Source organism: Anticarsia gemmatalis, chromosome 9, assembly GCF_050436995.1.
Source record: "Anticarsia gemmatalis isolate Benzon Research Colony breed Stoneville strain chromosome 9, ilAntGemm2 primary, whole genome shotgun sequence".
NCBI lineage: Eukaryota > Metazoa > Arthropoda > Insecta > Lepidoptera > Erebidae > Anticarsia > Anticarsia gemmatalis.
The window spans coordinates 4,100,572-4,114,844 of record NC_134753.1 but is presented as its reverse complement, the minus strand read 5'-3'; the positions used below and the strand labels follow the sequence as shown (position 1 = coordinate 4,114,844).

General features: G+C 34.7%; 1 protein-coding gene across 1 annotated transcript; it reads left to right on the top strand.

Annotated features, from left to right (window-relative positions):
* Window positions 1-802: 802 nt before the first annotated feature.
* On the top strand, window positions 803-13,751 carry LOC142975240 (uncharacterized). Its single transcript, XM_076117976.1, has 25 exons — window positions 803-1,059; window positions 1,159-1,474; window positions 1,729-1,917; window positions 1,997-2,076; window positions 2,167-2,360; window positions 2,630-2,744; window positions 3,080-3,294; window positions 3,382-3,575; window positions 3,659-3,785; window positions 3,987-4,173; window positions 4,293-4,435; window positions 4,725-4,833; window positions 4,928-4,995; window positions 5,999-6,194; window positions 6,283-6,589; window positions 6,701-6,889; window positions 6,968-7,047; window positions 7,125-7,318; window positions 9,678-9,792; window positions 11,894-12,108; window positions 12,181-12,368; window positions 12,531-12,651; window positions 12,827-13,013; window positions 13,117-13,259; window positions 13,719-13,751. The coding sequence occupies exons 1-25, from the start codon at window positions 873-875 to the stop codon at window positions 13,749-13,751; spliced, it is 4,092 nt and encodes a 1,363-aa protein (XP_075974091.1). The 5' UTR covers window positions 803-872.
* Window positions 13,752-14,273: the final 522 nt, after the last annotated feature.

The following is a 14,273-nucleotide window of genomic DNA, read 5'->3' as shown; positions in this document are numbered from 1 at the left end:
AGCACCAACAAATACGACCATACCATGCGAAAATACAGAATTACACATTTTGACGGGAAACGGGACACCATAGAAAGATTTATCACTAATGAAAAAGCACATCCTATAAAAAATAATACTTGAACAAAAAACTAGATACAGAAGAAATGAGAACCACTACCTTTTTTAAACATTTGAACCGAAATTGATGTTAGATGGCCATAGATTTTTCATAATATTATCATAAATTGATGTAAGTCTGCTGTTTAACAAATTATTAGTAATTTAATCATTAAATTTACACGACAAAGACAAGAGTGACTGATGCAGATTGATTTATAACAATTTTAAGAGATAGACAAGAGACAAATTAATTATTGATAGATGACAGATTGTTCTGCAACTTTTAATTATAAGTTTCCTAAAATACATTAGTGACAATATTTGCGTGAGTTCGATAACGTTGTAGCTTCTGCAGTCAAAATAAATTCAAAATGATCATTGATGCAGAACATAATGTTGATTAAGTCGTTTGGTGATTCATATTAGCTGTGCTGACTCATACTGCATTTTTTAAGAGAAACATTATCTTAAAAAAACGTGCTTATTCATTGTATTACTAAACCAACGCCTGATCACGTGAACATCGAATCAACAGATTAACGTCTAAAAAGTATGATAATATATTTCTCTATTTGATTGTATGTACTAATTAAAACATAATTTGGAGATAATCTGAAGGCATATGATAAAACTTAATCTACTATGTTTTGATAAAAACATAATCAACATACTTCGATCAGTTTCTCGCAGTTCGATCAAATCGGTTGGACGGTTGCATACCATTTATATTATGGGAAAATTTTATTAAACGAGATAATAAATAATTTAAAATGGAATCTAAGCTAGTGTTTGTAGTATTTCTTAATCTAGTTGTAGTTAATTTTGTGAGAGCAAGCGTGCAATTTGATATTCCGACAACTGCAATCGATAATAGTTTGTTTGAAGAAGTTTTAGATGAAGAATTATGTGACGAACAAATAAATGCTATACGAAGCACTCCTCTCTTAACTATGTTCTGTAAGTATAATTTATATATTTCTTAAGAAAATAGACTTACCGATAATTTCCATTAAAAATAAAGAAAAAGAACGGTAACATTTTTATTTTGGTTAACAGTCGCAGATGCAGGTCTTAGACTTCCCAAAGGTGTTCTTGTAGGGAACACTTTAGATATGGGAAATTATCACCAATGCATCAATTTCAATCAGCAACTACCTGACTCTGAGCTGCAAGGAAAATATTGTGCAATTCGAGTACCCCTAAACCAAAACTTCGAGTTACCGGAGCTGCCAGATTTTCCAGGACTCCCCGAAAATTCGTATTTTGATCCAAGTTTGTTAAGATTAAGTAACGAAACTATCAAGGGGCTAGACCAATACCATAATATGAGGAGAACCATGAATATGTACACTGGAATTGTTGACGATGACAGGTAATTCTAAATCTAGTCTTCTTTTTAATAACAATCACATTCAATTCATAATCATACTTTTTCGCAATATCATAAAATAAAATTTTGATTGTAGTCTTTGTTACTCTATCACGCCAATACTACCGTACAGACTTTAATGAAACTTGTCAGTATTGCAGCTTATGTAGCAGAAAAAATACGGGTTATAGAAATTCAGTCCAAGCGGTAGGGGTCGAGGGCAAGAGCTAGTACTGTAATAGTTTTGTCTTTTTCAGAATCGCGTCAGATAATCCTTTATCTTCTATGCAACTGACTCTAGCAGTTTGTATTCCTAGACCTTGCACAACTAGACAAGTGTTTGACTCTTTTCTATTCAACGTTACTGCTCTAGGATTTCGTTACACAGATGCATATTGTCGACTTCCCAACGACAAACCGACTGTGCCAGCCGATTATGCTGCGATGTAAGTACAAGTACCTATTATGTTTTAATCACTTCGCGAGAAATGGATTGGATCTTAACATGACTGTTTGTTTTTTCAGAGCCGTATTCTCTATTATAAGTTTAATTACTTTAATCAGCACTTCTTATGATCTCTGGCATACGTTTATCAAAAAGACTGGTAAGTATAAATTACTCTAGAACAGTCTAGAAAAATCATTATCATTATTTAGCATAAAACCTTTTTTATTGTGTTTCTTTTCCCTTTCAGATCCTAAATCATTGAGCGTAATTGGCAAATCTTTTTCGGTGTATACAAACGGACGTAGACTTATGACGTTTACATCAGGACCTGATACAGTTGAATGTTTAGACGGTATCAGAGCATTGGCTATGGCCTGGGTCGTTTTGGGACATTCATTTACTACTGAAATGCCTTGGGCGAATCCTCTTGATGCACTTACGGTGGATAGTGAAAACCAATTGTTTTAAATTGCTTTGAATTATGTGCAAAAGCGCAAAAACACAAAAAGCTTTGGACTTGTGATTTTGACATTTATTTGACTGACTTCGAAGTTCTAAGATGTCAGTTACGAAATGTGCTTATACTAAAAATTTAGTTACAGAAAATATATGACTTTGAAAACAGTATATTCGGTTTTGGTTGTGGTAGCTTCGTATAATAGTTAGTAGATTGGATAGATTTATAAGTTAAAGATTTTTGTACATTTCAGTGGTCGAGATCTTGGCAAGCTCTATGGGTCCGCGGCGCTCACTATACCGTGGATACATTTTTCACACTCAGTGGTTTCCTCGTAGTATATACCACAATAGGAAAACTAACAGGAAGTGAGTAAGACATGACTAATTGACTATATGAGATTCAAAGAAAGATCGAATTATGATAATAGAATAAGGCTGTTGATTAGATATATTGTCTTAATAATATTATCGTTATTTTCATATAAATGAGGAAGACTCAATATTGGCTGTAAGATTGATTTAGGATTACTACATTTGGTATCCGGTACAAGCGACCTATTAAGTTGATTAAGAACTTCAACGATATCGAATATTTTAAAGTCGTATACGTATTATGTTACTGTGTATTAAAGAAAGAAAGTTTAACAACCCCAATTCGATCCTTGATGTAGAACATTCTAAAGTTTACCTTTTGTTTTCAGAGGCTCTGCTCAAAAATCTCCATCTGTTTTACTTGAACCGTTTACTGCGAATGTTTCCATTGCTTGCCACAGCAGTGTTGCTCGAAGCTTCATACTTGAATCACATGAGTGATGGACCTGACTGGACACGTGTTGCAAGTCAGGTCAACAATTGTAGAACCACTTGGTGGTCTACACTATTACACATGCAGAATTATTTGACTCGTGGTCAGATGGTAAAGTTTCAATTTTTTTTTGTAAAATATTGTACAATGCAACTAGCTTCTCAAGTTACAGATATTAAGGTGATTTTCTTCTTTTAGTGCATCGTTCAAACCTGGTACCTCGCCATTGATGTTCAGCTCCATATTTTGTCGCCAATAATTTTGGTCTGGGTGCTTTGGGGTAAAAGAAATATTGCATGGACTTCTCTGATCGTTGGTCTTCTTAGTGTCCTTACCGCCTCGACTATTTACATTTTTATTTGGAAATTCCCACATGCGATGGGTGCTCCTGGGTATGTAATATCCTAAGGGATTTTCTTTTCTTCAACATTTTTTTCTATGATTTGCTTGGATTACGTGATAATTTGTGTTGCAGACGAGAAAGCGAAAGTGTGGACTATCTGTTTTACTACTACATGAATACGCTGACTAGAGCGAGTCCGTTTATTGTTGGCATGATATTCGGATACATAGTGCGAACGACAAAGATTACAGTGACTGGGGTAAATAGAATTATGCTATTCTAGATTTCTTTCAACTATTCAATTAGGTACATTAACACATAGATTTGTTTTTAGTATTAAAAGACTATATGAGAGCCTATCTATAGGAAGAATGACACAGAATTCATCTACTAACTTATAGTCCTTGGCAAAATGGAACAATCAGAGATTTACGTCTCACAATTCTTTCTTTTCTAACAGGTGCGACTCTTAGTCTTCTGGCTTTGCTTCTTCACTCTTACGACGTTCCTCATCTATTTCGATCTTCCAATCACCCAACCTACTTGGGACAATCAAATTATGACCAGCATCTACAATTCCTTCTTTAGAAGTTTCTGGGGATTTGCTATTGGGTGCCTCATTTACGCATGCATTAATGGATTTGCAGGTTTGTAAATTTAGAATTAAACAATGAATTTTTAAAATTAAATATTATATCCTTCACTACTCTTTGATTTTTTTCTCTTTTAGTATGGCTTGTCTAATACAACTTTTGTTTTGTTTAAGGCCCTATAAATTGGTTCCTTTCCCTGCAAGTGTGGAAGATCCATTCACGGCTGTCGTATGCGATGTATGTTTTCCATCACATGTTGATGGTAGCTATTAATTTTACTGCTCTTGGACCATTCTTCTTTTCTGCTGGTGCAGTCGTGAGTATCTGTGATTTTTTAATTAAAGTGACCTCGAGACTTCTACTTCTTATTAGCTACAGATTATAAAATTAAATGTATAAGACTATTTAGAATATCATATTAAGGATAGCAATCGTGATATGAAAACGATTCGATCTTGTGAAGTCCAATAAAAACGACGCCTGTTAACAATTCAAATATTTTTTTGTTTTTATTTTTCAGTAGTATAACTAATAAGAGTAAATCCAATTGTTGAACTTCTTTAGAGTTAGTGATATCTCGATTAAATTAATTATTTTCTTTTCAGACGTTTAAATTTTTGGCACATTATACTTTGTGTCTGGCGTTATCATTCTTGATGACGCTGGTTATAGACGCACCTTGTTCAACTTTGTTCAAACTTCTGTTGGGAGGAGGTGAGTTCAAACTGTTGAAACTATTTGTTCTAGTTTAGAAGACTTACTAAAAACTTCAATTTAACATGTTTTAACTACATAATGTATTTCACAGGAGCAAAGAGACCAGTGAAGAAAAATGATGATATTGCAGTGGAACCAGACAAGGAAAATGATAAAAAAGTTTAATTTATTTTTAGTTGTTATATTTATAAACCAAGTATTGTATAATAAAGATATGAACTGATATAAGGCAGTTTAATTGAATTGAACTGATTAAAATAATTTGACACTACGAAAATGTTTAGAGAGGAGAATAAAAAGCACTTAATGCCTTAGTAAGAATATATGTATATGTGTATATTATTTCAACGCATTAAAATATAGAACTTAGAAGTTTATTTGAGCCATAATTAGTATGAAAACAGGAAAACAAACAACAAAATATTCATTAAAAGTTCTTAGAGCGATTAAAAAGGGAAATAATCATAATATCTCTTATCTTGACATGATTGGTTTAATAGTTTAAAAATAGCGAGTACGATTGAACAATGATTGGGTTTTATAAATAAACTTTGCTGTAGTCCTGTAGGTATTCGATTGATCGGTGTATAAATATTATCGGACCACTTACACACGGTCGTTTGATGTCAAACTAAGCAGATTTTGTACAATGGTAATCAAGTAATCGATATACTTATATATATACTTCTAAATACATACTTACATAGATACACTTATAACCAGGCGAACAAATGCTCGTGCTCATCACACAAATATTTGCTTCGGATGAGATTGAACCCGCCATACGCGGTACTACGGTTATTGCGGCGACCACGCTTCCAACTTCCGCAGCCCAACAGAATTAGCCGCCTTGCCGAAGTTGAAGATATCAGCCGGAAGGGCATCAGATTGTGACATCATGAACGTGTATAGTAATTAAAGCATCATTATAATCTCATATTATGATTAGATCTAATCTTGTCTAGTTTTATAAATACTTAACAATATTTTATTAAACGGAAACATTTGGTATCCTACAGCGTATAAAGACCTAACCACGGCCATATGTTCATAAAGAGCTCACGCCAGGCAACAAACGTAGTCCGGATCGTTATCACCGGATACAGAAAAAAGGACTTCTACTTACTTACTCATAAAAAGTGAACAGTTTTGTTAATTATTGTTTGGAAAAATGGGATCTGGAATAGTTTTTATAGTTTTATTGAATGTAGTTATAGTTAATTTCGTGAATGCACATCTGCAATTTGAAGTACCAACTCAAGCTATGGATTATAATTTGTACGAAGAAGTGTTGGATGAAGATCTATGTGCTGAACAAATTAATGCAATAAGGAGTAACACAATCTTAACTATGTATTGTAAGTACCATACTTATTAATCTTCATAGAAATCTAAAATCTGCCTAAGATATAAAAGTGAATAGTCTACATCGTGTATCCTTCACAGTTGCAGATGCTGGTATCAGAATTCCCAAAGGTATTCTAGAAGGGAACACTGTAGATATGGGAAATTATCATCAATGCATCAATTTTAATCAACCGCTACCTGACTCTGAGTTGCAAGGAAAATATTGTGTAATTCGTGTACCCCTGAACCAGAATATCGAAATATCCGAATTTCCGACATCTCCACAAAAAGCTTATATTGATCCAAGTTTACTAAGATTGAATAATGAAACGATGCAGAGATTGGAGCAAAACTATGGTTTGAGGAAACTCATGAGACTGTTCACTGGGAATGTTAATGATGATAGGTAGGTATTATGTCACTCGCGATGAACGATATTAAAAAAAAAAACCTTTTAATTATACTTTCTTTGTGAGTTCTTTTTGTCAGCTTGTTAATGGCATTATCATGTTTTTAGGATGACTCCAGACAATCCTCTATCTGGCTTACAATTGACATTAGCAGTTTGTGTTCCAAGACCTTGTACGACTCGACAAGCATTTGACTCTTTTCTATTTAATGTCTCTGCTGTGGGATTTGATTATTCGGACGTTTATTGTCGTCTTCCCGATGATAAACCAATGGCTCCTGTGGATTACGTTGCAATGTAAGTACATAAACGCATAGTTTTATCTGTTGCATATAATTTTATATTGTTTTTAACTTGGAATTTTTATTTTTCTAGAGTAGTATTCGTGGTGTTAGGAGTAATAACTCTAATAAGCACTTCTTATGATCTTTGGCACACGTTTGTTAAAAAATCAGGTACGTTTTCAATTACTTCATTATATTCTACAAATATGCTTATCATTTTAAAAGTCTAATCTATTTCTTCCTTTTAGATCCCAAAACATTGAGCGTAATTGGAAGATCTTTCTCGGTGTACACAAATGGACGTAGACTTATGACGTTTACATCAGGACCTGATACAGTAGAATGTTTAGACGGTATCAGAGCATTAGCTATGGCTTGGGTGGTTCTAGGACATTCGTTTAGTGCTGAGATGCCTTGGGCGAATCCACTAGATTTTTTGACGGTAAATAATATTTCATTAACTATTATATCGCTCCTTGAATACAAAAGGGACACAAATCGAAAACTATAAATTTTACAGGACAGCCAAAACAAATTTTTGAAACTGTTTTTTTATAACATTTCATATATTTATTTATTAAATATAAGATGTCAATATATCATTAGATGCGTATTTTTTAGCTCTATCTATCTACAATATAAACTTTGTAATAGCTGTTACCTATTAAGAATAAAAAGCATATAAGTCCGTTTTGCATTCAAGATTTGAACCAATATCATGAAAAATATGTCAAAAATTAAACACAGTTTTGCAAATAAAAATGGTTTATTGTACATTTTTTGGTAAAAAACCGTATCAAAAAGTTAAATCTTATTAGTAAATAAAACCATAAGTGAACAGACACCCGGAAAACATTGTATTAAACAATCTAAATTAAAAAATCTTTACTTATTATTAAGTAAGTAATATAATAGAGATCAACTTTGTGCGTAACTTTCATTATTCAGTAAAATTAAACATTAATCATCATCATCAATCAATGGGTAACGTGACGAGTAGACTGAGTGCAGCAGGAGTATTAAAGAAATAAGATAATAGAAAAGTTTTATGAGTTTAATAAACCTATTTAGCATTCGTGGATTATTCCAAAGCTTTTGGCAGCATCAGTCATTCCGCCATAGAATCATCACTCCATAACCAAGACCTTCTTAAAGATACTATGTAGAATCGAAGCTACGTACATCAAACTCATCAAAGCAATATGCAACAATCTCTCTAAATCCAAAGAAGCTTGAAACAAGAAGACCAGCTATCTCCCAAATTACTTACCAGCACCCTCGAAAAAGTTTTCAGGAGCCTGGCGGCAATCGAAAGGCATTGTTGTTAGTGACAAACAGTTAACAAACCTTCGTTTTGCAGACGACATTGTCCACTTTTCTTCCTTTGCATTGGAACTCGAATCAATGCTCAAAGATCTGAGCACGGCAAGCCTTCAGACTGGACTAAGTAAGAACAGAACCCAGGTTATGACCAACAACACAAAACGTAGGGTCGAGGTAGGCGGGCACGTCATACACTATGTCGACGAGTACACTTACTTGAGCCAGATAACCTCTTTTAACAACTGATGGGACAAAGAGTTGGACAAACGTGCCACAAGTGCCTTGAAGAGCTCCTGGTCCATGAAAGAGCTAATGAAAGGTAACCTTCGACTGTCACTAAAGCGGAAGCTCGTCGAAATGTTTATACTACCCGTCCTAACCTACGGTGCCCAAACATGGTCCCTTATGGAAAACCAAAAGTAGAAACCAAAGGTTTGCCAGAGAGAAATGGAGCGTAGTATATCAGATGTAAGAAGAACAGATCACGTCCAAAATTCTATACTGCGCTCCCAAACTCGCATAGCCGATTTAGGGAAGAAGACCGCCAGGTTGAAATGGAACTGGGCCGGCCACATTATCCGCATGCATCCGGAAAGGTGGGCATATCTACCAACTGGATGCCAGAAGGTGGTCGTCGCAAACGCGGGAGACCTAAACGGAGATGGCGGGATGACCTAGACGAATTTGAAAAGGACTAGTCGGATCTTGCCGCTAAAAGGGCGATTTGAAAGGAAAGGGTCCCCCCTTGCCTTTCCCTGCATCAAAATGTTAAATTTTATTTCGAAAATTTTAACGAAAACTAAAATTATTATCATGCCAAAGGGCCATATTTATGGCCTTCCTATTGTAGCACGCTAAAAATAATTATTTATTCCACAATCATTTAATGCAAAAGGGACGTATTTCAAAATATGCTACTGTTATATTACAAAATATAATAACAAATACTAGTGTTTGAATGCAAAACTGTCGTTTTCAGAAATATGGCACTTTTGTATTACAAAATATGGTAAAAAATACTCTAATTAGAATGCAAAAAGGACGTTTTCCAAAATATGGCAGTTTTGTATAGTAAAATATAATCACATTAACTTGAAATTTTGCACCCAACACAGACGTATTTTTGATTGTGGCACTTTTTCACGCAACCGACGTGCGTTTGCGTAAAATTTTCGGGCGTAACTCATAAAGTGGCTGTTTTGCACTGACATTACCTGTCAAAGTGAGCTAATGCAAAAAAGGCAGTAAGTCAGTACAGCCATAATATAAGCAAAAATGATGGGGGTTTTTTTTTACTATAAAATATAGGCGGTTCAGGTGTCATTTTTGCAATAAAACGATTTTCATTTTTTTTTGAGTTGTGGCCCTTTTGCATTGAAGGAGCGATATGTAATAAATAATTATTTTCTTAAATTCTTAATATCCTTTCATAAATTTTATACAAAGAAGAAATTTTAGTTGAACTTTTTTTATTTCAGTGGGCGAAATCTTGGCAAGGTCTATGGGTCCGCGCAGCCCATTACACCGTGGATACGTTCTTTACACTGAGTGGATTCCTAGTAGTTTACACTACAGTAGGAAAACTAACAGGAAGTAAGTCGTGATGTAAAGTTCAAATGAAAACAAATTATGATTTATGATAAGGATATCGATAAGATTGCTGTGGTAATCATCATTTCCACATAACAGGATAATTATTATCTTCGATTGGCGCTTCATGTTAGTCTCGGCATATGAAACAAAACTTTTGAATTTTAAGACAGCTTTTTAATAAGATCTAATCGTTTTCAATAGGTGCCTTTACACACACACACACACTCTTTCGCGCGTGAAAGAGCGTGCGTGTAGATGGTGTGCATAGTCCAGTCATTTAAGCTTAAATTAGGTAAGAATCTCGGAATTCGAGATACCCAGCTGTAAGTCTGTAAATACTTGTATATTGACACCCTAAAAGTTGTCTCAAAACCTACATATGGTAGGGGGTACGCAACTATAAAATTTCAAGGTCCAAAGTCCCAAAAACCGGTTTTTTGAGCTTTTTTTGTGAATATCTCATTTCCTATGGAATTTTTGCATTCGTATTCATTACCAATATTGTACAGTATAAAATTCTCTACAAATTTTGTGTGAATTTTTTTTTTACGGTGAACCGTTTTCGTGATAGAGGGCGGAGAGCGCGCGGTCACAGGATCATTTCAAGTCAACCGGTGCCTCCGGTCAAAGATGCGCCATATATAGTTGATGAACTATCGATAAATCAATGATTAATAAATATTTGTCAATTTCTATTAACTATTACATTATTTTTATCATTTTTTTCATAACCTATCCACTTTTTATTCAGTATTAATTAACTTATCAACACTTACCTGCCCATGTAATTGCAGAATTTTTCATGAAAATATAGGTACTATATTTGAATTTTAACCTAATTAATATTAATAACTTCTTTCATGATGAAAAAAAAACAAATAAATCAGTAGTATTGAAAAGATATAGATTTAATATAATTATGAAGAAAATGATGACACCAATAAATAAATAAATAAATATTATTGGACAACTCACACACGGTCATTTGATTCCAAACTAGCAGAGCTTGTACTATGGTAACCAAATAACTGATAAACATACTTATATACTTCTAAATACATACTTATATAGATACATTAACATCCAGGCTCAGAACAAATACTCGTGCTCATCACACAAAGATTTGTCCCGGGTGGGATTCGAACCCACCACACGCGGCGCTACGGTTGTTGCGGCGAGGTGACCGCTTAAACCACTGCGCCAAACGTGCAGTTGACCAATGACTTTTCGAAGTTATGTGTGTATTAGAAATAATTGTCACATGCTCCAACGGTGAAGGAAAACATCGTGAGGAAACCTTGCATGCCTAAAATTTATTAAATACATTTATTGAGGGCATGCAAAGTCCTCAACCCGCACTTGGCCAGCGTTGTGGACTCAAGGCCTAACCCCTCCCTCATTACGGGAGCTTGACGGCTTGCTCAGCAGTGGGACAGTAATGGGTTAAATTTATTTATTATTATAATCATTGATTCATCGATAGTTCATCAACTATTTATGGTGCATTTTCGACCAGAGGCACCGGTTGACCTAAAATGATCCTGTGACCGCGCGTTCTCCGCCCTCTACCTAGAAAAGGGTTCGCCGTAAAAAAAAGTTTCAAACAAAATTTGTAGAGAATTTTATACTGTACAATATTTATAATGAATGCAAATAGCAAAAATTCCATAGGAAATGAGATATTTACAAAAAAAGCGCAAAAAACCGGTTTTTGGGACTTTTGACCTTGAAATTTTATAGTTGCGTACACCCTACCATATGTAGGTTTTGAGACAACTTTTAGGGTGTCAATATACAAGTATTTACAGACTTACAGCTGGGTATCTCGAATTCCGAGGTGAACTTACTATAATGACTGGACTATGCAAGGGGAAAGGAAAGAGCGTGCGCCGCGCTCATCTGTCAAGCCCGCAAGAAAACGTGAGCGAAGAGCGCGCCGTCTTTCCCGTGCGTAATCCTATACGCTCCTGATCACGCGTAAAAGAGCGTGTGTGTAAAGGCACCTACTATCGATGCACTAACTTTTACTTCGCTAGAATTTTTGTACTGTAACTGTATGCACTCTTGTATCTATCACATATGTGTTTTCTTTGTCTTCCAGAGGGTCTTCTCAAGAATCTTCATCTGTTTTACTTGAATAGATTACTGCGTATGTTTCCTTTACTCGCTGCTGCTGTACTGCTCACCACTTCATACAAGAATCACATGACTGATGGACCTAATTGGACTGTTGTTGCTGATCAAGTCAACTCGTGTAGGGCTACGTGGTGGTCCACACTATTACATATTCAAAACTTTTTGAATCCTGGCCAAACGGTGAGCGGTTTATATTTAATGAATAATGACGTCATTAGTATACAAAACTATAATTCTATTCACTTTTTTTAGTGTATCGGTCCATCTTGGTACCTCGCTATTGACGTTCAGCTTCATATTCTTTCACCAATCGTCTTAGTCTGGGTACTTTGGGGAAAAAGAAAAATTGCATGGACTGCATTGATCATTGGATTTCTCAGTGTTCTTGCTGCTTCGACGACATACATTTTCATCAAAAACTTCCCGCCTGCTATAATTTCGTCTGGATAAGTTATATTTGAAAATCAAAATTAATGAATAGCACAAATACGAGAAACAAAAAAAAAATACGCTTTTTATAAAGATGGATGATGATTTATTAATTCTGAATCCCTCAGGTCTCTATTTTTTTTAATGATTGATATTATGTCTGTTATTTTCAGACCCGAAACCATGGATTATATTTTTAACTACTACGTGAATACGTTGACGAGAGCGGCTCCTTTCTTTGTAGGCATGATATTCGGGTACTTCGTGCGAGTGACGAAGATAAAACTTACTGGTGTAAGTCACAATTAAACTTCTAAAACTATTTTGTCTTGATTTCCTGTGTCTACTATCTTCAACCCACTATCCTATGACATAAAAAGGATTTTTTGATATTTCATTATTTTTAATAAAAAGAAAATCAATTGTGAGTTATTGTCAGTTACAACAGCTGTATTTTTTTTGTTTTCAGATCAGCGTCGCAATTTTCTGGATGTGCTTCTTTGCGCTCACTACATTCCTTATATACTTTAATTATCCGATACATCAGTCCGATTGGGATAATCAAACTATGTCGAATGTATTCAATTCCCTCTTCAGAACTTTCTGGTCTTTCGCTATTGGTTCTATGATATATGCGTGTATAAATGGATTTGCAGGTTCGTAGTACTTATATAGATATTTTGCTGAAATATGTTTGAGATTTGAGTATTGAAAAGTGGCATATTTTTCTGATTCTGTTACAAAAATGTTTGCTTTCAGGTCCAATAAATTGGTTCTTGTCTTTGCAAGTGTGGAAGCTACACTCGCGTATTTCATATGCGATGTATTTATATCACTATATGTTGATAGTAGCGATCAATTACTCCGCTATAACGCCACCTTTCTTCTCTGCGGGTGCAGTTGTAAGTATTCATTATATTTTTCACTAGCTGACCCGCGCAACTTCGCTTGCGTCACATAAGAGAGAATGGGTCAAATTTTTCCCCGTTTTTGTAACATTCTTTACTGCTGCTCTGCTCCTATTGGTCATAGCGTGATGATATATAGCCTATAGCCTTCCTCGATAAATGGGCTATCTAACACTGAAGGAATTTTTCAAATCGGATCAGTAGTTCCTGAGATTAGCGCGTTCAAACAAACAAACAAACAAACAAACGAACTCTTCAGCTTTATAATATTAGTATAGATTCGGAAAATGTCATCGATTTCATGATTCATGTTGAAATTTTCTAGTTCAAATAGCTTTCCAGTCCATTTCTGTCAATAAGTTGTTTATGTTTACCTGCTGTGTAGGAGTACCCTTAAATTGCAATCTTTGTTTTACGTAGTGTATTTGAAATTGTATTATTTCTGTTTTTCAGACATTTAAGTTTTTGGGCCACTACTCTTTATAGCAAAAAGACCACTTAAGAAAAACGATTACATTGCTGTGGAGCCGAGAAAATGACAAAAGAGTTAAATATATTTGTTAATTTTATTTGTAATATCCATTGAAGTTCATAAGTAATCCGTGTTGTACAATAAAATTAATTGACGTAATGTTTTTCAATCATTTCATCGAGGGGAAACATTTTATGAGCAATTTTTTGGATGCCGTGAAAATTGGAGATTATACTTCAAAGAGCGCATGAAATTTGGATGCCATGAACCTACCCGCATCAGCGCTAGCCCCTGTAATATGTAACACGTATGATTGATTTTTTTACCGTGAGTACGCAGCACAATTTATAAGGATACGACAAAAACAGATATTGCGCAGTCAATTATGCAGAATAACGCATTCTTAAACTGATATCACTACCATCTTATTAGGTATAATTGTGACATTACATGTATATTAATTAAAACACGACTTTGCTAATCTCTCGAAATTGTGATAAGAAGTAATCTTCTCTCTTTTGATAAATGTTTAATCG